Source organism: Plectropomus leopardus, chromosome 17 (genome assembly GCF_026936395.1).
Source record: "Plectropomus leopardus strain MGB_pleo_1.0 chromosome 17, ASM2693639v1, whole genome shotgun sequence".
Taxonomy (NCBI): Eukaryota; Metazoa; Chordata; class Actinopteri; order Perciformes; family Serranidae; genus Plectropomus; species Plectropomus leopardus.
Window position 1 is genome coordinate 16,097,619 of NC_142192.1, and position 21,149 is coordinate 16,118,767.

General features: G+C 39.1%; 2 protein-coding genes across 4 annotated transcripts; both read left to right on the forward strand.

The window, feature by feature from the left end:
• Positions 1–1,023: 1,023 nt before the first annotated feature.
• nfe2l3 (nfe2 like bZIP transcription factor 3) lies at positions 1,024–10,112 on the forward strand. Its single transcript, XM_042506257.2, has 5 exons — positions 1,024–1,920; positions 4,848–4,928; positions 5,480–5,593; positions 6,502–6,970; positions 7,814–10,112. The coding sequence occupies exons 1-5, from the start codon at positions 1,405–1,407 to the stop codon at positions 8,581–8,583; spliced, it is 1,950 nt and encodes a 649-aa protein (XP_042362191.2). The 5' UTR covers positions 1,024–1,404; the 3' UTR covers positions 8,584–10,112.
• Positions 10,113–11,708: 1,596 nt separating this feature from the next.
• Positions 11,709–17,231, forward strand: cbx3a (chromobox homolog 3a (HP1 gamma homolog, Drosophila)). 3 transcript variants are annotated; one of them, XM_042506258.2, is made up of 6 exons: positions 11,715–11,887; positions 12,305–12,366; positions 13,767–13,920; positions 14,127–14,283; positions 14,697–14,791; positions 16,597–17,231. In XM_042506258.2, coding segments are annotated over exons 2-6 (534 nt in total). In that variant the 5' UTR covers positions 11,715–11,887; positions 12,305–12,365; the 3' UTR covers positions 16,724–17,231. The 3 variants fall into 3 exon arrangements, with proteins under 3 accessions (XP_042362194.1, XP_042362192.1, XP_042362193.1); XM_042506260.2 differs by lacking the exon at positions 12,305–12,366 and having other exon boundaries at positions 11,709–11,849; XM_042506259.2 differs by lacking the exon at positions 12,305–12,366 and having other exon boundaries at positions 11,719–11,887.
• Positions 17,232–21,149: the final 3,918 nt, after the last annotated feature.

Genomic DNA, 21,149 nt, shown 5'->3' on the forward strand with positions numbered 1-21,149 from the left:
TTAAAATCTCCTATTAGAGTATTACATAAGTGAAATACTGAAAGTATCTGATATTTATAGAACTTAAGTATCTAAAGTAATTTTATTATATTAAATGTACTTAAGTATTGAAAGTAAAAGTACAAGTAATTGCTGCTGATAAAAAAGCAAGTGGAAGAATTGTGAGACTTACTAAGTTTATCGCTTTGTAGCATGAGCACCACCCTAAAAATGGAGCCCATTTGAAGAGAGCACACTCTCTCTCTCTCTTTTTTTAACAACTCAAAGGAAGTTTATTTTGAATATGAAGTTGTATAAAAGTGAAAGTTGACAGAATTATAAACACTCCCAAGTATAGATACTCCCGAAAACAAGCTTACTTTAACAAAGTATCAGTCTGTTAAATCAAATTTAGTCATGTATTCTAGACTTAGGGTCCATATAAAAAAAGACAAAACATCACATACAATGAGTATATATACACAAACAAAGTATAATATCATGGTATTGAAATAAACAAAGCAATATATATTAATGTCTTACAAGGCGACAACTATACAAATGTCTCCGCAGCTGGGAGTGGTGAAGTCTGTCACTTCGTTACATTACACCATTGGGGATTCCGCCGTTGGTTTTCCCCTTTATTATGTTGGGGGTTAGTTATTTAAAGTTGAACAAGTTCAAACTGTAATTCAGACATCTACCAGTAGGCCGAGCATGGCACAAATACAGGTTAGTAGAGCAAATGTCCCGGAAATGCAGCTTAACCAGAAATACCTTTGTGATCGACAAACTGTTGAATGCAGAGAATCAGAACTACAGAATGATATTTGATATATACTTCTGAAATAGTATTATTTTGGTTGTTGCTATTATTTCTCTTGATAATTTGTGTGGTTTTAAATAGGGCGAGGGCTGCAGACAGTTAACGATTTATTCTTGCTCTCATTGGTCAAAATTATGACTGACGTTCTAATTGTCCAATCATCGTCTAATGCGGTGAGCGCTTTCCTCCAATCAGATTGCGGCTGTGCAAAGCCTAAACCGAAGTTCCCCCAGTAGCAGCACTGTACTGTGACAGCATTTAGCCTTTCAGGTGTTTCATTTTCTGTTTAACTGGCATCTTCGAGGAAGTTTTGATAGCAAGCTGTCACCGATAAATAACTTCTTCGCTACAAAGGACTGAAAGAAACGGTTCCGCTATGTTTGCGCCAAGAGGTAGTAATTAACCGGTTACTGAAAGCTAATGGCTAACTGCTAACAGCTAGCATAGCTATCTAACGATTTCGCCGGTACAGGCGGACCTCTTTGTCTGACAGGGGAAGGCGTGCTCTTTTGTTAGGCTTTTCCCTTTGTCCATTCGGGAAAGAGGAACTGTTGGGTCAGTATTTCACAATTATCTGCAGATCTAAAAGTATTTAGAAAATGCAAATCGCGAAAAAATACTTCTCAGAAGGCCTTATTCAGTTAACGATCTTACTCAGTTTGATTGGAGTTCGTGTGGATATCGACAGCTACTTAAGCGGCTATTATTCGCCTCTGATAGAGATTAACTTGGGTCCTAGCTCAGCCTACACCCAGACACCCTTTCATAATTTGAGAGACACTCTTGACGGATACAGTGTGCACCCAAAATGTCCCGAATTGGACTATTTCTTTGCAAGTCGCCGGCTACTTGACGAGGTGAGGAACCTGGGCTCACCGCGGTTCCCCACGCAGTTGAGCGCATGGCTGGTGCACCAAGTGTCCGCCACTGACAGTGCTGACTGTGGGCCTTCAACCAGCAACAACACTGACACCACCTCGGGGTTAGAAAGCCCCGGGGACGAGACCAGAGATGACCGTGAACACATGCCTGGCAGTGGCCAAGAGGGGTGCCAAACAACCCCTGGACTCGGACAAGGGCCTTGTAGAGCTGGAGCCTGCGGGTTTCCTAAAGAGGCAAGTGTGTGTGAAATGTAAAGTTAAACAGACTGTGCTGCTAACTCAAGTTTATGATCAATAAGACTGGCTGTCCAGCTCAAGTATTTGAGGTGGTGAACTGGAGTTAAAACTTCCATAACAGTTAACAGCTAATGCTATCACAAGCTAACTAGCAGCACTATAACCCATGTTATGCAATGATGTGTGCCCATCCAACAAGTTACTTATTATGGGATATTTCCTGGTGCAGGTAACAGGACTACACGATGTTGGAAAAACTTGAGATGTACATTCACTTTCACTTTAAATGGCTCCATCAGTCCTGGGTCACAAATTGCAAATCACTAATTAATTCCTTGCCTTGTTTGATTAGGGCACTTATGCTCATCATGGGAGTTTGGTAACTCAATTTAAACAATAACTAACTATTGTAACGAGTATAGATGTCCCAATCAAGTATTTTGCTCAAGATCCAAGTCACTTCATATTGGGTATCTGCTGATACTGAGTCCTGATCCGATACATGATAATGCAGCTGCACAATGCACATTTCAGTTACTTTAAAGTTATTAAAATTAATTCAGTGTATATGCTTGACAGTTAAATAGATCTGCATTAGCATACAGGAAAAAATATCTGTATCCAAAGACTTCCTTAGGGTTTTTATTTCTTTATTTATTTTATTTTATTTGTTTTACAAAATAACAAAGTAAACAAACAATATTAATTTTTTTTTGTAGCGTTTGGGTTCTTTTTTTCAACAAAACAATGAAGTAAACAAACTATAATGTGTCTTCAGAAATTGCTCTCAAATCCACTATATAAAATTGGTCATAACTTCGCTTATTATAACATTATAGTAAAACTAGTTCACCAAAAACGAGCAAAAAAAAATTCCACTTCATGTGGCAGCTTAAGTTGAACATGAAAAAAATCTGCCTCCTCTTAGTGGAGAAGCAGCAATACAGTAAAACCTGAATATCTGCTGCAAATCAGACTCACGGTTTACAGCACCTGTGTGACGACAGACATAAATAAACGACTGGGCAAGCATACAATCAAAAAAGGTTATCCTGGTCAAACAAAAAATGTGTTGATCGGGCCCGATACTGATCATTATAATCCAATCGTGATATGCATAGTAACCAGTAAACAAGACAGTCTAGTTAGTTGTACAGCATCCCGAGTATTCAGCTAACTGTCTGCTGCACCTGTCACGCTTCACTATTGAAGTTGTTGCCCTGTCAGGACAGTAGAATTAACTTCACAAATAACACCCTAATAAGATCACTGTATTGTGTGACTATGAAGCTTTTACTCTGAGCTTTTAACCACCATCTGTAATCTGTGACTCCCATTATATTTTTAAGAGTGTAATCACACCCAGACCTTTGTATCCAACTCCCCTAGTAATCCAGTTTTTCTAGCTGAGGCTGGAAACAGCTGCTTAGTGGATGTTATGTCCTGAGGGCAGTTGATGTCGCCAATTGTGTAACTATATCTCCTTTCTTCAGAGTCAGCCGCCAGCTGTGGGCCTTGAGAGGGAGAGAAGTGAGGCTTAGACCCGCACCCTGTTTGCTTACACAAAAGCAGTGGTCCATACTTTAACACTGACCCCTCCCAGGGTTCTTGTTCTCAATGTGATGTTGACACATCTTTCATTCCTCACCAGCTCTTTTGTGGAATAAGTAAAAGCTTAACTGCTTGTAGGGCAATATTTTGTTTTTTTTTTGGAAATACAGTGTTAAAGGGCTGTGATGTGAAAGTAATGATAGATAACTTTCTACATTCACTAGGTCATTTGACGCTGGAAAGTTACTCAAGAAGAAGAGAACAAGCTCAAACAGAGCTTAGGCAGACCTGGGCAGGTGTAATGTACAGCTTGTCATATTCTGCCTCTAGCATTAACGTAAATACTGATTAGCAGTCGTCTTCTTTTTGAAATGGGTGAATCCACCTCCTATTATCACTTGGGCATGGAAAATCATTTTTTGCCTCTTTGTGTGTGGATATATCAAGAAGCTTGTGTCCGTGGCACTGAGATGGTGTCCTACATTAAATGCCGTACTTGGTGTATCAGGAGAGTCAGGTCATCTTGGAGAGTAATTAGCCTAACTGTTAATGAAAGCGTCCCTCAGAAGCTAACGTTGCCCAGGTTCCCTTTTCAAAAAAACCTGTGGGATTTTTCCACTGGATTTTGGATAATTGAAGAAAATAAGCTCTGCGGTGAACAAGCCTTTATGATACTACACGTTTTATTCAGTGAGATAATCTTCCAAAAGAACACCACTTTCAGGATTTTTGAAGCCTAAATGCAATTGACAGAAGAAAAAAGCTATTATTAGGCTACAAGGAACTAAACTACCATTACGTTGCCACCACCATAAGGCTGTAAAGGCTTCTCATTTACCCACATGCTAGCAACCACCTTTTGTAGGACACAAAAGCTTCAAAAACAAGTATTTTATGTCATAGAACAAATGTTCTTAAGTTTGTGTTAACCACAGATCTTATTTCAATCTTCTAACTAAAAATGCATTCAAAAACCCATTGACTTCCAGACAAGGGAACAAGAGGTGCTGAAATGCTAATTCATTTCGGGTTATAGGACTTCTTACTGGGGTTCTCTATGCACAAATACACAAGCTCACACACTTGTATTGTGTTGTGGAGGGACCAGACCGCAGTTGATAGGACTGTGAACGAATTTAGGGTTAAATGTGTTCTGTCCAGTAGGTCTCCGATCACTCCAGAGTTGCAAAAACTGCTCTAATCATTTTCTAAGCAATCCAGATATCTGGAATCACTAAATCAGAAATGTAATCATCTTTAAGGCATTTCGATTTCAGTTAACAGCGACCGTTTTCCTTTCTTCTATCCTTGACTCTCCTGATCTCCAATTATATCTCCCCTTTCTCACCATTTGCTTTTCTTTGTCCAACCAGGAGGATGATAGTAAAGTTAAAGAGGAGGAAGAACCTGTCCCACTCACTCAGCTGGCTCACAGCTCCACACTGGAACAAGAGGTATGATCGTGTTTTTTTTAAGTTGCCTTTATTTGTCACTGTATATTGTTGAAAATTGCTTTAGTGTGTACTGACATGTAGCTGTACCGGTTTTCTTTTAAGAGTACCCACTACAGGGTTTGTCCATCTCAATACGCTTGTCACGCTTGCATAAGATTTACAGTCACGTGACAGCGTTTAAAATGACGTTGTACCTATTTTAATCCAAAACTTCATGTTCTCACATGATCTCATCCCTAAAATTGCAGCGTTCTAATGACTGTGTGTTTTGGTGACAACAGTTAAGATTAGGCATAGTTCAGCACAGTAATTTTTTTATGTCTCACAGAGAAGGATTTTGTGCTTCAGTTCATTGTCGTAATAATCTATACAGTATAATTTTGCTTTTTCAACAGTTTCCCCTTGTATTTTGATGTCCTATTTAAGCAGATACAGTGGTGTGATTTTAAACTGTTGCACAAATGCTAAAATGCACATTGGAGACATGGCATAAATATACCACTTACTCAGTCAGTGCTGTAATTTATGTGCTTTATTTTTGCCTATTTCAGAGTCTGCTTGAAGGCATCACTGCGCTGTCTGATGCAGCGCGCCACCATCCTCCTACCATTGATATTGACCAACACTGGAGCAATTTACTCTCTCTGTCTGTTACTGATCTTGACGTAAGTTGTTCTCTCGTGTTGATTAGACACCTGGAAATTTCTATTATACAGGGTTCCCATGGTCATGAAAAATCTGAAGAAGTCATAGAATCTCACAATCACATTTTCTAGGCCTTGAAAAGTCATGAAACTAGTAAAAGTCATTGAAAGTTCGGGATAGTGGACTAGTGTTGTGTGTAATAAATTAAATTACATAAGTGCAACACAGAGGTGAATTTCTGTTGCTGACGTAGTTTGTTTTTATGCCTCCGCACTGAAGATGGCCGAGGCCAAAGGCATTATCTTTTCCAGTTGTCTGTCCATCCGTCCAGCAAGTTCTTGTGAACGTGATATCTCACGAACGCCTGAAGGGAATTTCTTCAAATCTGACACAGACTTTAACTTGGACTCAACAATGAGCTGATTTTGGTGGTCATAGGTCAAAAGTCAAGGTCTCAAGAAAACCCTGTGGGATTTTTTTTTTTTTCAAATTTTGGCCCAAACATTGAAGTAGATTCAAGGATTTTGGTGGTCAAACCTTAAATGGATGTATTTTGTATTTATTTTACCACAGATTTTTAAAGACAAAATGCATTCCAAACCTGCATGTTTTCTTTAAAAAAAAAAAACAAAAAAAAAACATTGTTTAAAATAAAAAAACAACTTGGCATTTTTTTGTTTTTAGAAAACTTAAAAAATGTTGGATTTTTTTTTCTTGAAGAGTTTTGAAATTTTGCCCATGACGATGTGCGTGAACCCTGTTTACATGAAGCGTAATATTGGTTTGCAAACAGTAATCTGGAAGCATAATCTAGTAAACATCAGCATGTTACAATGTAGAATTTGAGCATCCTGTGATAACTGCATGTTGTGGAGGTTTTTCAAAATGGCAAAGACTAAAATTTACCCAAAATCGATGTCTTGTGTAGGACTTGGACTCCCTTGTTACTGAACGTCTATCAGACCTGAACACAGACATCACCAACGCCATCAGCCAGGATGTCAGCTTGCACGATGCTATGGTAACCAGTGCTGGAGTGTTTGGTGTGGCGTCTGAAAGACTTGAGTCCAGGCCACTCACCCAACAACAAAGAGCCCTCTTCCGACTGGAATCCACAGGCTCCTCACACTCAGACGCGTCACCCGGGATGGCAGTGGGCCTGGCCGCTCTCCCCTTTGCCTCAGTATGTAATTTGACTGGAAACGTGTCATCGCATAGTGTTCTGGGTGGCTGTCTGGATGAGGCAGTGTTTGACCAGATCAATCAGCTTGGTTTGGAGGGCCTGGACAGCCAGCTGATGGGCTCTCTGGAAAGCATTGACCCACAGGTCCTTGAGGACTTGGACTCAGACTCCGGTCTCTCTTTGGAGAGCAGTTCTGGAGGTCCAGTCTCTCCAGGTTGGTTCAAATCTCTACTAATACTTGTGAATCAAAGGGTAACTTCTGTATTTTTCTTCCCAGATCCTCTTTTCCCATGTTTTTGTGAGTGGGTGATTGATGGGAACAACTTTTTTCAAAAACTTTTATCAGTATTGAGTTTTGCCACAAAACAGGCTGTCAATTACATCCAATCACATGTTCAGATTATTATTTTTAAGTGTCTGAGATCCCAACAGGGACAGCTCTTTTTAGGGGGAAATCATTTTTTTTAAAACCAGTAACAGCCCTGAAATATCCATCCCCAAATCTGCCAGACTCGATAACTAAAAATGAACAGTAACTTTATTGTTGTAAAACCCACTTTATTCAAAGTCGACAAACAAAGAAACCGCCACAAAATCATATTGGTTTGTTTTTCCACCATTCCAACAATCAACAGCACTGGTTTTGTTGAAATTAACCCATAATATATGCTGGCCTTAACCATGCTCAGATGTCTTTATGTAAATGGAGTCTGCTGGGTTTGAGGCTGGCCATTTCATGGCTATTCCTGGTTAAACAAAATAAGGGTCTTACTTTTTAACAAAAAGACCTATAGTGGTCCTTTCAATAATGTTATCAGACACTTGGAATAATAGTTAACACTTTTAGTGGACGTGGATTGATGGTGCAAAATGCCCTGAGTGGTTACATTACAGCCTCTTTCACCTCTATCAGTCACTTAGACACAAAAAAATGTGGAAAATAGAGTCCCGGTTGAAAAATACTGAACCCATGAAATCTTTATTGCCATGGTTTGTGAAGCCAAGACATTTGTTTGTTATACATACTAATACAGTAATTCCCTCCTCACTCATCCAGGCTCATCTGATATGTCGTCATCATCCAGTTCATACTGTGAAGATGAGTGTGGTGCTACAGGCTACAGCAGTGAGGTGGATTCAGTCCCCACAAAAGGCATCATGGAGTACAACACAACGTGGTCACCCATCGATCTGAGTGAGAGTGTGTGGCATGACCACAGCTACTCATCTCCTGCTTTCTTCCACCAGCCGCCAGTTACACTCCCTCACAAAGGTATCAAAGAGGAGCCTCTCAGCGATGATGAAGGGCCAAGGTTCGAAGACAGGGAGCTGAGTCGCGATGAGCTGCGTGCCCGTGCCATGTGCATCCCGTTCTCTGTCCTGCAGATTGTTAACATGCCTGTGGAGGAGTTCCTGGAGGTCCTCGACGGTCACGGCTTCTCTCCCGAACAGGTGACCCTCCTGAGGGACATCCGCAGGCGGGGGAAGAACAAGCTGGCAGCGCAAAACTGCCGGAAGCGCAAACTAGACGCCATCATGGGGCTGCAGGAGGAGGTGGAAAGGTTGCACGCTCAGAGAGACAGGCTACTGAGAGAGAAGCAGCTTACAGCCAAGACAATGGGTGCTGTGGGCCAGCAGATAAAGCAGCTGACCAGAGACGTCCTGGCCCGCCTGAGGGATGATTCAGGACGTCCCCTGAACCCAGAGCGATTCACCCTGCAGTGCGGGGCCAATGGGAGGGTTGTAGTTCAGCGTGTAAGTCGGCCTGCTGTCTCCACATCAACGGGCAACAAAACAGACAAGAGAAAGAAGGAGAAAAAGCAATGATGCAGTATTTGCCAGCTGAGACTCAGAACTTTTAGGGTTTTTGGATATTTCTGAACTTAATTGCCTGATTCGGGTTTTGGGCTCTCCTCTTTTGCAAAAGTGTGTGTGGATTCACCGCTGCTGGGAGCCTAAATCGGCAAAAGCTGCAAAAAGAACAACTCAGAACAAAGATAAATAAAAAAAATAAAATAAAAAAAAATCTCTGTAAATATAAGTTCTCATGGGGAAAATGTAGCTTACACACTGGACATTTTTTGCTTTTTGAAGATGGACAAGGCACCCCGGGGCAGTTTAAGGGGTCAGTTGAGCTGCTGGCAATGCTACCAGTCTCTTTTTGTGCCTGTTAACATTAAAATAATTTAATCTTTCCATTTTTACCAGCAAATACGTAGACATCCTGGCATGGTCAGCAGTGTGACACTTACTGGAACGAGATCTCGGAGGAGGAGTCTGTTTGTTTGTTTCCATGTAATCTTGCCTCTCAATGTATACCTACTCAGTATAAGGAGAAGGTTAAAGGTTGTATTTATTAAAGTTTCTGAGGTTTCTGAAATGCTTATATGCATCACGAGACTGTCAAGAGCAGTATCTTTTTTTCATAGTGGTAAATTTATCTCAAAGTGGTGAGATTATTGGGACATTACCTATCTAAAGTTTACAGATTTGTTTCAGATATTTGAGGGCATGTACTGTTCAGTAGAAATGAATGCAAAAAAAAATGTGTTTTCATTATATGTCTTGATGACATACAATATACCAATGATTAAACTAACAAGGCCTTAATTTGCATTGGAGAAGTGTTTTGGTTACTGTGTGTGCACATGATCCAAAAATGCTTAACATAACAAAAATGTTTTTAAGAGATCCTTTGTTTTGGATGCATATTTTATAATTTCTTTCAAGCACAATTTTGCTTAACCCTCTCATTTCAATTACTTGAGTGTTTTGGCAAGATTATATTCTACCTCACGCCTTAGTTGATATAGATTTTGGCTAAATAAAAGAAAACCTTTTTTAAGGGAACTTAAATGCACTCATTAAAAACAAATTCTTAATTATTAGAATGGCCCTAAATGGACCTTAAACGATCCCATTTCTGAAAAAAAAAGAAACAATACAATCACCAACTCTATTTAATAGGACTGAATGTTGTTTGGATGTTGCTTTTTATATATTTGAGATTATGAAAGAGTTGAAATAAGTATTTAGTAAAAATTGCCATCCTATTCATGGGCACACCTCTACACAGTGGGCTGAGTGTGTGTGTCAAGTGGAGAGAAGTGCATAAAGTAGTTAATAGTGTGACTCATGAAGTATTTTTTCCTTGCCCCTCACAAATTTGTATTTAATTTCCTGGTTTGACCTAGAGTTTACTTTTCTGTTTGTATACATTTCAAACTGTTTTTCTTTGTTGCTGGTTGCAGATGTTTTTGATTGCATGGTGATTGTTGACTGTTGATAGTATGGGTTTGCTTTGAAATGCTCTTACAGACTTTGTTCTTTCTGATTTAAAAAGAAAAAAAAGATAATCAGCCTGTCTCATTCTTGTGTGACTGCTAGCACTGGTTACCATAGCATCGTGCAAGCTGACATCCTGGCTGATGGCGTTGGTGATGTCTGTGTTCAGGTCTGATAGACGTTCAGTAACAAGGGAGTCCAAGTCCTACACAAGACATAGATTTTGGGTAAATTTTAGTCTTTGCCATTTTGAAAAACCTCCACAACATGCAGTTATCACAGGATGCTCAAATTCTACATTGTAACATGCTGATGTTTACTAGATTATGCTTCCAGATTACTGTTTGCAAACCAATATTACGCTTCATGTAAACAGGGTTCACGCACATCGTCATGGGCAAAATTTCAAAACTCTTCAAGAAAAAAAAATCCAACATTTTTTAAGTTTTCTAAAAACAAAAAAATGCCAAGTTGTTTTTTTTTATTTTAAACAATGTTTTGTTTTTTTTTTGTTTTTTTTTTAAAAAGAAAACATTCAGGTTTGGAATGCATTTTGTCTTTAAAAATCTGTGGTAAAATAAATACAAAATACATCCATTTAAGGTTTGACCACCAGAATCCTTGAATCTACTTCAATGTTTGGGCCAAATTTGAAAAAAAAAAAATCCCACAGGGTTTTCTTGAGACCTTGACTTTTGACCTATGACCACCAAAATCAGCTCATTGTTGAGTCCAAGTTAAAGTCTGTGTCAGATTTGAAGAAATTCCCTTCAGGCGTTCGTGAGATATCACGTTCACAAGAACTTGCTGGACGGATGGACAGACAACTGGAAAAGATAATGCCTTTGGCCTCAGCCATCTTCAGTGCGGAGGCATAAAAACAAAACTACGTCAGCAACAGAAATTCACCTCTGTGTTGCACTTATGTAATTTAATTTATTACACACAACACTATTCCACTATCCCGAACTTTCAATGACTTTTACTAGTTTCATGACTTTTCAAGGCCTAGAAAATGTGATTGTGAGATTCTATGACTTCTTCAGATTTTTCATGACCATGGGAACCCTGTACAATAGAAATTTCCAGGTGTCTAATCAACACGAGAGAACAACTTACGTCAAGATCAGTAACAGACAGAGAGAGTAAATTGCTCCAGTGTTGGTCAATATCAATGGTAGGAGGATGGTGGCGCGCTGCATCAGACAGCGCAGTGATGCCTTCAAGCAGACTCTGAAATAGGCAAAAATAAAGTACATAAATTACAGCACTGACTGAGTAAGTGGTATATTTATGCCATGGTAAAAAGGTTCCTGTTTGGGGAAAACATGAGCCTTGTGTATCTAAAGTGATGCAAAACGATTTCCATTTAAGCAAGTTATATATATATATATATATATATATATATATATATATATATATATACACACATACATACATTTGGTCAAAAAGGTCCCAAAAAACACAATAAAAAAGTCAGTTTATTATTTCATAGTCCGGGCTTCACAGGGTTTAACCACTTTGCACGGATATAAACTTAAAAATGTGTGGTCCGAAGACTTGAGATATTTACTTCTGGCACACATTAACTCCGTTGCACACACACCACAAGGAAACTATAAAAGTTTCGGCACACCACCAGCTTTGGAGAACGGAGAGAGGGAGCGCCAGGTCACGAGGAGCAGAGGCGTAAGCGCAAAACGCGTTTTTCCTTCCAGGCTTCCGTAGCAGACACACGACTAGCTTTCGCGCCCACCCTTGCAGAGCTGCAGCTGCGGAGGAGAGACAAAGCGAAGACTCACCTCGTGGTAAGAGGCCATCACTGAAGCAGTCCTGGTCTTTTAAGGTGCGTATGCAGAAATAGTGTCTTTGAAACGCTGCTTCATGCTAAATTGCATTGGTTGAAGTCGGCGAGCCAACGGCAGCTTTCTTTTGAAACTTGGTAGCGCAGAAAGTGAGCCACGACGTTTCCCAAACAACACGAGTGAGCTAATTATGCTGTTTGTAAGCCTGCTTACATGAATGCATTGTCAGTTTATGCACATGTATGTCACTGTAACGTTATAGCTATGTTGTGACTGAGCTACATTAATGTTAGCTAACCGCTAGCTAAAAGTAGAAGCTATCTTCCAGGATGTTGTTGCATCCTCGGGCCTTGTGCGTCTGTGTCTTGGCGAGCCGGCGTACCTTGTTTACTGAAAATACGGATGTAAAATCACTAACTTCGATTGTTTCTGTACTCCTTATCAATGTTGCATCGCAGGTGGAAGAGCAAAGTCAAGAAAATTGTCTTCACCACTCAGGCCTGTAATATCATCAGCTACAGTGAGGACCTAGGCTAACCTGCACTACACTGAACACATCTATAGTGGTCTATTCATCGGAGAAGTTCATGTTACCACGAAGAAATCTTAAGATACACGTATTAGGAACTGCAATCAAGCTGTAACTCTGTCCCCAGTCAGACTTTACATAGTAACAAAAGTTAAAGAGGTTTCCTTTTAAATCTTGCATCAACTGTATCCAGCAAAAAAAAAAGATATTGGTGATATGTAGGCTTGATATTGAGTATTATTGCAATTTCAGTGAAGTACAAGAAGAAACTATTTGCCACTTGTTTTATAACTGTATGTATAAGAGAATATTTCAACTGGATGTTCAGCATTGGCACCACAATAAGAGGCCTTAAAAATAGTGAAGAAGATGAATGTGTTTTTGTGTGTTTGATAAATTTGACATCAACTGATGAGGCCATAATTTGATTTTCTAGTTTTGTGTTATTTATGGGGTTTTTTTTGTTTTCATTTCCTCTCTGTTTATATGTACCCCTGGCATGTTCAGTTTATTTGGAGTGCAGCGTCACCTTCTGAGATTATTAATGTGTGTGTGCGTTTCCATGTTCATACAGTAGTGGGTGTTTAATGTTATAATAATATCAGTCATTATAACCAGTGTGGTACTTTATTTGTGGCTGATTTGGGGCACATTAGTGTCACTTTTTTCCCTTCAACTTGATGTCTGGTTGCTTAAAAGGCATTGAATTCAGTAATCCAAAAATAAGGCCTTGATTTGCATTAAAATGTCTTTAATCAAGCATACAAAAGTCTTAAAAATGCTAAGACATTGGAAGTTTGATATTAGAATTATTTTTATTCTGCTCTTGTATTGTAAAAGCTCAATAATTGGTAAAATCCCTTTTTAAAAATACGAATGCATCTTGCATTAATGACACCACATCAAAATAGTGTTCCTGGCCTGGATGCTCAGAGAGGAGGATCTGGTGTCTGTTAGCTAGCTGTTGCTGTACTCTGGACTACATGGGACAGATTCAAGGAAAATTTGTTTTTAACCAAAATTTTGCTTTAATGTAAACCAGTGAAGGCAGTGCACAGTGGGAACTGAGTCAGAGTGAGAAAAACCAAACTGTTCTAACCTTGCCTCCCTTACGAGACAAAAAGGTCACATTTTAATGTTAAACACTGGGGCAGAACTATCCCAAATCTCAAGTAATTGCTGTCAGTTCTTGTTTATTTTTTTTTTTGGTCTTAAATTAAATTCAGAGTGGCATTAAAAAGTCTTAAATCTAACTTGCCTTTAGCTGTAGGAACCCTGTAATATGGATAAGAGCAATAGCTGTATGTACATCATGAATTACTGGGATGGTATAGCAATAATCAAAACAGTTGAGGCTCTCACACTCTTTTTTTTTTTTTGTTTGTTTTTAGTGAACAACATGGGCAAGAAGCAGAATACTAAGGGTAAGAAGGATACAACAGAAGCCCAGGAGGAGCCTGAGGAATTTGTTGTGGAAAAAGTACTCGACCAACGTATTGTCAATGGGAAAGTAGAATTCTTCCTGAAGTGGAAAGGATTTACAGAGTGAGTTGCCTGGGACACCTCCCCCCCTGCTGAGCTGGAAGTGCTTCCCTGGTATGGGGTTGTGCTATGCTTTTGTCCACAGTTATTTTGGTTGCATGAATGAACTGCTGCTGTTCTGCATAGAAGTCAGTTATCTGTGTTGTTTGCATCTGTATGGAAATCTCTTTTAAGGGATGCAAATGCTAACCCTCTTCCTGCTCATTTAGAGCTGACAATACCTGGGAGCCAGAGGAGAACCTGGATTGCCCAGAGCTGATTTCAGCGTTTTTGGAAGCACAGAAAAACGTTACGGAGAAGCCGGCTGCTGTTAAGAGGAAGTCATCGACAGATGAGACAGAGACAGAAGCAAAAAAGAAAGATGTGGTGAGTTTAAACCTCACGTGCTTCTCCAACCCACATTTCACTTGAGACACCAATAGAACTTAACAGTGGGAATCCTTATAATCCTTAAATATTTCCTGCTGAGGGGCAAATAAAGGGTTATTGTTGACGCTAACTTAACCTTATGTCGGGTTTGCTCTGCTTTCGGTTAAGATGCTGGAGCATGAATAGAACAGAAATAACCATCGGTGTTAAAACACAGCGCTGGTGAATTATTTTCCCTCTGTGATTTTTATTAATCGTGTTATTGAATTTACTCGAGTAATCGTTTCAGCCCTAGTTATCTTAACATGAGGAACATTTCTAAACGTTCAGAAAAATGTAAATAAGATTTAAACTACCCCGTTTAGACCACTCAAAAAGTATTAACGTCATTTTTGTCACTGCTTTTACAGCCAGAGAAACCACGTGGCTTTGCTAGGAACCTCGACCCAGAACGGATCATTGGCGCAACAGACAGTAGCGGGGAGTTGATGTTCTTGATGAAATGGTGAGTGTAGAAAGAAAAAGTCCTCATTATATGCACACAGCTCAAACTGTTGTCCTCTTTGCACTTGAAACATCAAGACTTGGCTGCACCAACAAGGAATAATTTAATCTTAGATTGGCTCTTATCAGAGTTTAGTAAAACTAGGTTCAAAATGAGTAAATCCAAATCAATCTCAGTTTAGTAAAGCCAAGTTTATTTATTTAAACAGAATTGTAACTGAGATTAATCAATAGGGACAAGTGTTTTATCAAAATCAAAATAATAAATGAATAAAGCCATTGTGAAAGTTAAACATCCTCCACTGTAGCTTTAAATTTAAGTTGGAGTTTAAAGTTTTGGTGCAACAGAATTAAATTTATCCTAGGTTTGGAGTAAAAACTAAACTGTGATTAAAAGAGAGGTTTAAATCGAATCTTTTCGAATCATTTTAAGCCAGTGTTAAAGTTTGGAGCAACAAAACTTAATAATAATGATTTAATCAGGTTTATAAGTTAATCGTTGTTGGTGCAATCAAGCCTAAGAGTGTAACTTCACCTCTGAGGCTGAGCCAGACTCCACCCACTGCATGATTTTAAAAATGCTAAAAAGGCTGAGAGTTTAGGGGGGGAGGATGTGCGAGGCAGGAGTTGATTAGAGGGCGTTTCGTGACAGAAATATCCCAACCAACTCCAGCCCTTTTTACACAGAGAATGTGCCACAATAGCCGTTACAGAGTCCCTTCAGTACACCACCACAGTGTCTGATTTTTATAGAGCACTCCAGCGTCCCGAAAGCCAGAGCGGTGGGATGTGTAACACAACATCATCAGCCTCTAGTGTGACGTAGAACAAACACATCGGCAGGGCTGTCTGCGCAGTGACAGTCCTTCACCTTTTCTGTTATGTAGCTGCTGAGCTCCTCCTCTGCTCGGAGGCTAAGGAGCTCCTGGACCTCCTTGTCTCCTCTGTTCTTGTACTTTTGAGTTACCTGCTAAATGCTACTAACTGCTTGTTAAATAGGGGCGGGTCCCGTCCATGGTCATATACTTCTAGCTGTCCCTTTAACACAGATGTTTTTTTTGGCGCTGTTGCTATAAAGCCACTGCCGTCTAACAGGCGAAACAGCTATTTCTTCCTATTCTGTGATGGAACTTTTTTATAAATAACGGCATGATGAAATAATAGTGTGACATTTCCGCTTGTAACAGGCAGTGTAAATGGGATTATAGTCAATATTAACGCCAGCTTTTGCGTGTTCTTTGCTGTACAGTCATTTAATTTAGTTTACAGCTTAAAACAGTGCTGCCCCTTGAAGGTCTGAGGCTGGAATCAGCAGTCGGAGACCCTCAGCCGACTGAAGTCCAGCAGCCGTTGTTTCCCGTTGTAATGTTCTTCTAAGGATATTTTGGTCCCCAGAATTTGCTGTGGAGTGAGTGCTCTTGACATTCATGAATTTACAGCTCACAGCAAGTTAATAAGCTTCGGTGTCTGGTTTATGTTGATATCTAGTGTCTGCAAAACACATATGACGTGGATGCCGCTGTCACACTGACGGTCCCATTCAAAGTTTTAAACTTTATATGGGAAACAAAATTAATTGTCGAATATTCATATTGAACAGCCATTCTTAAATTAAATGAAATTAAAATTTCCCATCATTAAACCTATAGTTACGTGTGATGATAGTCTGGCTGTGTTGTGTCCCTCAGAGACAAGTAAGACTTAACATTCAGCCTCCAGTTAAAATAACTTCTAACCTGAGGTGGAAAAAAAGATCTGTCCACAGGTCCTGAATTGTCTATCTCCCTCTTTTCTTTTTTTCTGTAGGAAAGACTCAGATGAAGCAGATTTAGTCCCAGCCCGTGAGGCCAACACTCGCTGCCCTCAGGTGGTCATTTCCTTCTATGAGGAGAGGCTGACATGGCATTCCTGTCCAGAGGATGAGGCTCAGTAGTCCTGTCCTCTGGTCCCTGCAGTCCCTTGCTCCACTTACACCTTTTTCCTCAGGACTGAATTTTCTCCTCTGGCTTGCCTTTACAGTTTTAGCTATCGTAGTTATTTTTTTGACAATGTTTCAGCCCTCGCAAATCAATGGCTGTCGAGGAGAGCTATGTTGTCGTACATAGTAACTGAACTGATTGTAAGAGAGCCGGTGGTGGTGTTGTGATGTTAAATGATAGATGTCTTCCGGTATCATTAAATAATTGCTATGATGGCAGTTCAGAAAGCATATTCTTTGATTGAGTCCGCCACCGCCCATATTCATACCTGGTTAAACGTTTTAAATTCTTAATGGTCTGTTACGGTGTCAAGCACCTCTTGTATCACCATCTAAATCTCATATTAGATGCTGGTTTTTGATTTTTCCATCCTAGTGCTAATGTTTTGTTCTAAAAGTGCATTTTGTATACTCTGTCTGTAAATATCATTTGTTGTTCTAATAAAGGTTTTATGTGACCAGATTCCGGTGCTTAGACTTTATGGTTGTAATGAAATACATATTAACCAGCAAAGTAAAATATATATACAAACTTAACTGTACATGTTCAACTGGAAATTTACAACTTGATTTTGTTTTGCTAAAAATAATTTGTTAAAAAATGGAAATTTTGACAAACTAGAGCTTACATTTTAATAGTAGTGTCAGAAGCCCAGAGCTAGGTTTATGTTTTAGTTTAAGTTTTTGAGGTTAACTGTTAATTTTGTCTCAGCGCAGCAATTTGGGTTCAATCTTGCACTGAATGATGGTGCATGTACATGTTCACACGTTTAAATCCAAATTTAAAACCATTTAAACCTCTGAAACCTGAGAAAACTGATTTTGGTTTCTTTTGAAGACATGGGGAGAAACTCAAGTAGTAACTTGGTAGGATATTGCCCATAAGTTGGTGAAAAAAATTAGTAAAAGGTGACAAAGAAATGACATTACAACAAGCTGGGGGAGATTATTAGATAGTATCCAAAATACAGGCAAAAATGGCCAGAAAACTACACAAATAACTCCTATAATTATATATTTGAAATTTTGTTGCAGAAAAAATCTATATATTTTTAGCACTTTCTCAAATACATTTTCTTGTTTGTGTTTTTTACTTCTGTTTTTCCTGCTTACTTCCAGGCAATTTTACTTGTAGCTTTTTACTAATTTCTTGTCAATTTTCTTAAGGTACTTGTGCCCTTCTTCCATGTTTTTAAAGAAATCAAGCCAATTTAGTCAGGTTTTAAAGGTTAAAGTAATGACAAAACTAAAAAAAACTTCTTTTTTTTTTACCACAGTCATGACAGCATTTTTTCAGCTGACCCATGGGGAGTTTTTATGAGAACGTGACCTCTAATCTTGTATATGAATTTGAGTGTTTTCCCTTTCTTGTCATTTCCTTCGCATAGCAGGTCAAAGGGTCTAAGATCTTACATAATACTGCTCTCAAAGAGCTGAGTCATGACTTCCACTGTAGTGGGAACTCAAAGGACCACAGTGTGAACACTGTAAGCTTATTATTAGTACTGGAACAATGCATAATCTACATGTAGACATTTGTCCTTGGATATGTCTGTCTTAAACTCCTCTTGTCTACCAGAGTGACAGGACTATGCCCCATTTCGATTATCACTTGATTAAATGTGTGTCATTAGGGGTTTTCAGCATTATAGATATGAATTAACAGGGTCCTGCGACACAGGGCGGGGGGGCAAACATTGCCCACAGACCAATTTTAAATGGCCCTCGGCTTGACTCTCCTAATAGACTATTTGTGGTCCTCCACACAATAATGGTTAATCAACTGAGTTCACTTTGCATTTTTTCCCTTCACCTCATGATGGCCGCACACACAGTTATAGACATGCACCAAGTCAGAACTATGCAGCAACTGTGTTTTCCTTAAACAGATGGTAAACAAACAAACAAACAGCTGCTTAACAGCAGACATTTCCTGCTAAGAGACATGGCCACAACAAAGACGTAGACAGTGAGGGCTGTCGCTTTCAGGAGGAATGGAAAGTTTATTTTCACTACATTCTAACAGAAAGATGATAGTTGCATTTGTCTTGTTTGTGATTTTTAATTTCTTTTTTATTTTAATAACCAATTTGATGCGAGAAGCAGCCAGCCCCAAAGGGTTTTCACATTTTCCAATCTGGCCCCCAAGTAGGCTGAGAATGCTGCTCATGAAATGCCTGCTGGCATGGGAAGCAGTTCTTCAGTTTGGCTTCTGTCATATGTCACCACACATTATTGTCATACTGCAGTTAACCCTTTGAAACCTGGGGAAATTGGCTTTATTTCTTACGAAAACATGGGAAGTAGACAATGAGCAACTTCAGAGAAAATTACTATTAAATAAGCAAGAAATCAGTAAAACGTACGAGAAAATGACCCGAAAATTAAAAAACAAAAATCAAGGCAATGACCTGAAAAAGTTGCTTAAAAATATGATAATTATAAATATAGTTCTCAAGACATTTTTATTTACTTTAAAAAAATGATTTTCTAAATTTATTAATTTCTTGATATTTGAGGGACATTTCTTACCAAGTTACTCGTTACCTTTTTTCCCATGTTTTTAAAAGGAATCACACTAATTTGCTGAAGGTTCAAAGGTTTAAATACTTGTGATAAGCGCCTGAATGCAGCACAGGAAAAGTGATGTCGATCCAGGTTTCAAAGGGTTGAAATAACTTAATGGTGACCTCTGACACATGAAATGGTCTCCTGGGTGAAAGTCCTGTTTGTTTGACCCGTCCATCACCCCTACACGAGTTTCTCACACTTTATACTCATGTTACATCACCTGAGCTGTCCTCACAATACAATAAACACATGCTTTTAATGGGCTAATGACATTTGGAACCTACTAGCTGTTGTAACAGGACCCTTATAGCTCATATCAATGAGGCTGATAACCATTAATAACGGCCATTTAATCGACTGATAACATTAAAATGGACTTTTCATATATGCAGATTGTCCAACAGAAACGAACCAACAGCCCATCAGTGTTTTGACTTTGAAAAGTTTATACTTTTATTCAACTACATTTAATTTAGTCCTTAACAACCAGTCCCTTTATTTTTTAGTTTTAAGTTGTAATGTTTTAAACTTTTATTTTGTGATGACATATCCATTGTGGCATTACTGCTTTTACCTGAGTAAATCATTTCCCGCCCTGCAAATCTGTGGCGACACCTTCTAATACCACTAAAGCTCAGTCAGCACTACCTCTGACAAAAAGCTGAAATCAGCAGTGATGTGTCTCTCGAGCAGCATCGCCAGATGGCAAGGCTGCCTCTGCAGCAGTGTGGACAGAAGTCTCATGATTGGCATTAGGGCATGGGAGATGGACTTTGGACCTTAGTGCATTTATGTAGATGAAGTCTCTAAGGCAACACCCAAGAGTTTGGGGTTTATGTCAAAAAATCCCTCATCCCTAAAGAGCTAAAGTGACAAATAGTAGGCTACCAAAAATGATTCCAAATCAACTTGTTATTCTGTTATATTCAGTGCCAAAAATGTTAATCAAGAAGATATTGAATACTTCCTGCATACTTAATTTAATTCTAATATGAAACAACTATGAATCCCCAAATCAGATCTATGATGACTGTACTAAATTGATTCAGGAGATGGCTGGGGAATGGCTTACATTTTATTTTATTTTATTTTATTTTATTTTTTCACATCACAACCTAACACAGAACTACAGATATTCTTCTTGAGTCTCTTTGTGACTGAGTGAAAATGCATGATGATGGTGTGAGTTTGGAAAATTATAAAGAAAACACACATTTCAAACCCACTTGCGGTTTTGGGGTTTTGAGGGTCTTAAAAACAAATACAAACTACCACGATTTAAAGTTGAATTTCCCTCCCCAACACGCTCCCACTCCGGACTCGTCAGATTTTGCCGCTCTGTCAGGACCTTCCGTTGTTGTTTGTGGGACCCATCCACCTCCCCACCAACCAGCCCTTTGAGCACACTCGTGCTCTTTATATTATGTGGTTACTGACAGCATTTTTACCTGAGTGCTTAAAAAAATATTTGAAGTGCCTTTCCCGATTTGCACCTTCCCTTCCTTTCTCATAAATACAGAACAGTTCCTAAGCACAAACACATGTTTCCTCTTTTAATGAAAAGATTAAAACCAAAAGGGAAGAATGAAAATGTCTGTGTTAACATTCATGCTAAAAGAAAATGATAGAAAGTTAAACAAATGGGACATGGCTTATCTTAAATCTGGAATACTTTGATTAAATCAAACTTCAATCAGTGCAGCACAGTCTCATTGATCTGATAATATCATACAATACACAGCAGCCCATACTAATCTCAACAGGAGTGAATGGAAAGACTTTGTGTGCACAGCCCGGCCAGTATTGCCCG

Bases quoted from the DNA above. Each gene is read 5' to 3' on its own strand.
- nfe2l3 (XM_042506257.2), top strand. From the start codon at position 1,405: ATGCAAATCGCGAAAAAATACTTCTCAGAAGGCCTTATTCAGTTAACG. The intron at 1,921-4,847 runs GCAAGTGTGTGT...TTGTCCAACCAG, and splicing joins CCTGCGGGTTTCCTAAAGAG to GAGGATGATAGTAAAGTTAA. The intron at 4,929-5,479 runs GTATGATCGTGT...TGCCTATTTCAG, and splicing joins GCTCCACACTGGAACAAGAG to AGTCTGCTTGAAGGCATCAC.
- cbx3a (XM_042506258.2), top strand. The intron at 13,921-14,126 runs GTGAGTTGCCTG...CTGCTCATTTAG, and splicing joins AAGTGGAAAGGATTTACAGA to AGCTGACAATACCTGGGAGC. The intron at 14,792-16,596 runs GTGAGTGTAGAA...TTTTTTCTGTAG, and splicing joins TTGATGTTCTTGATGAAATG to GAAAGACTCAGATGAAGCAG.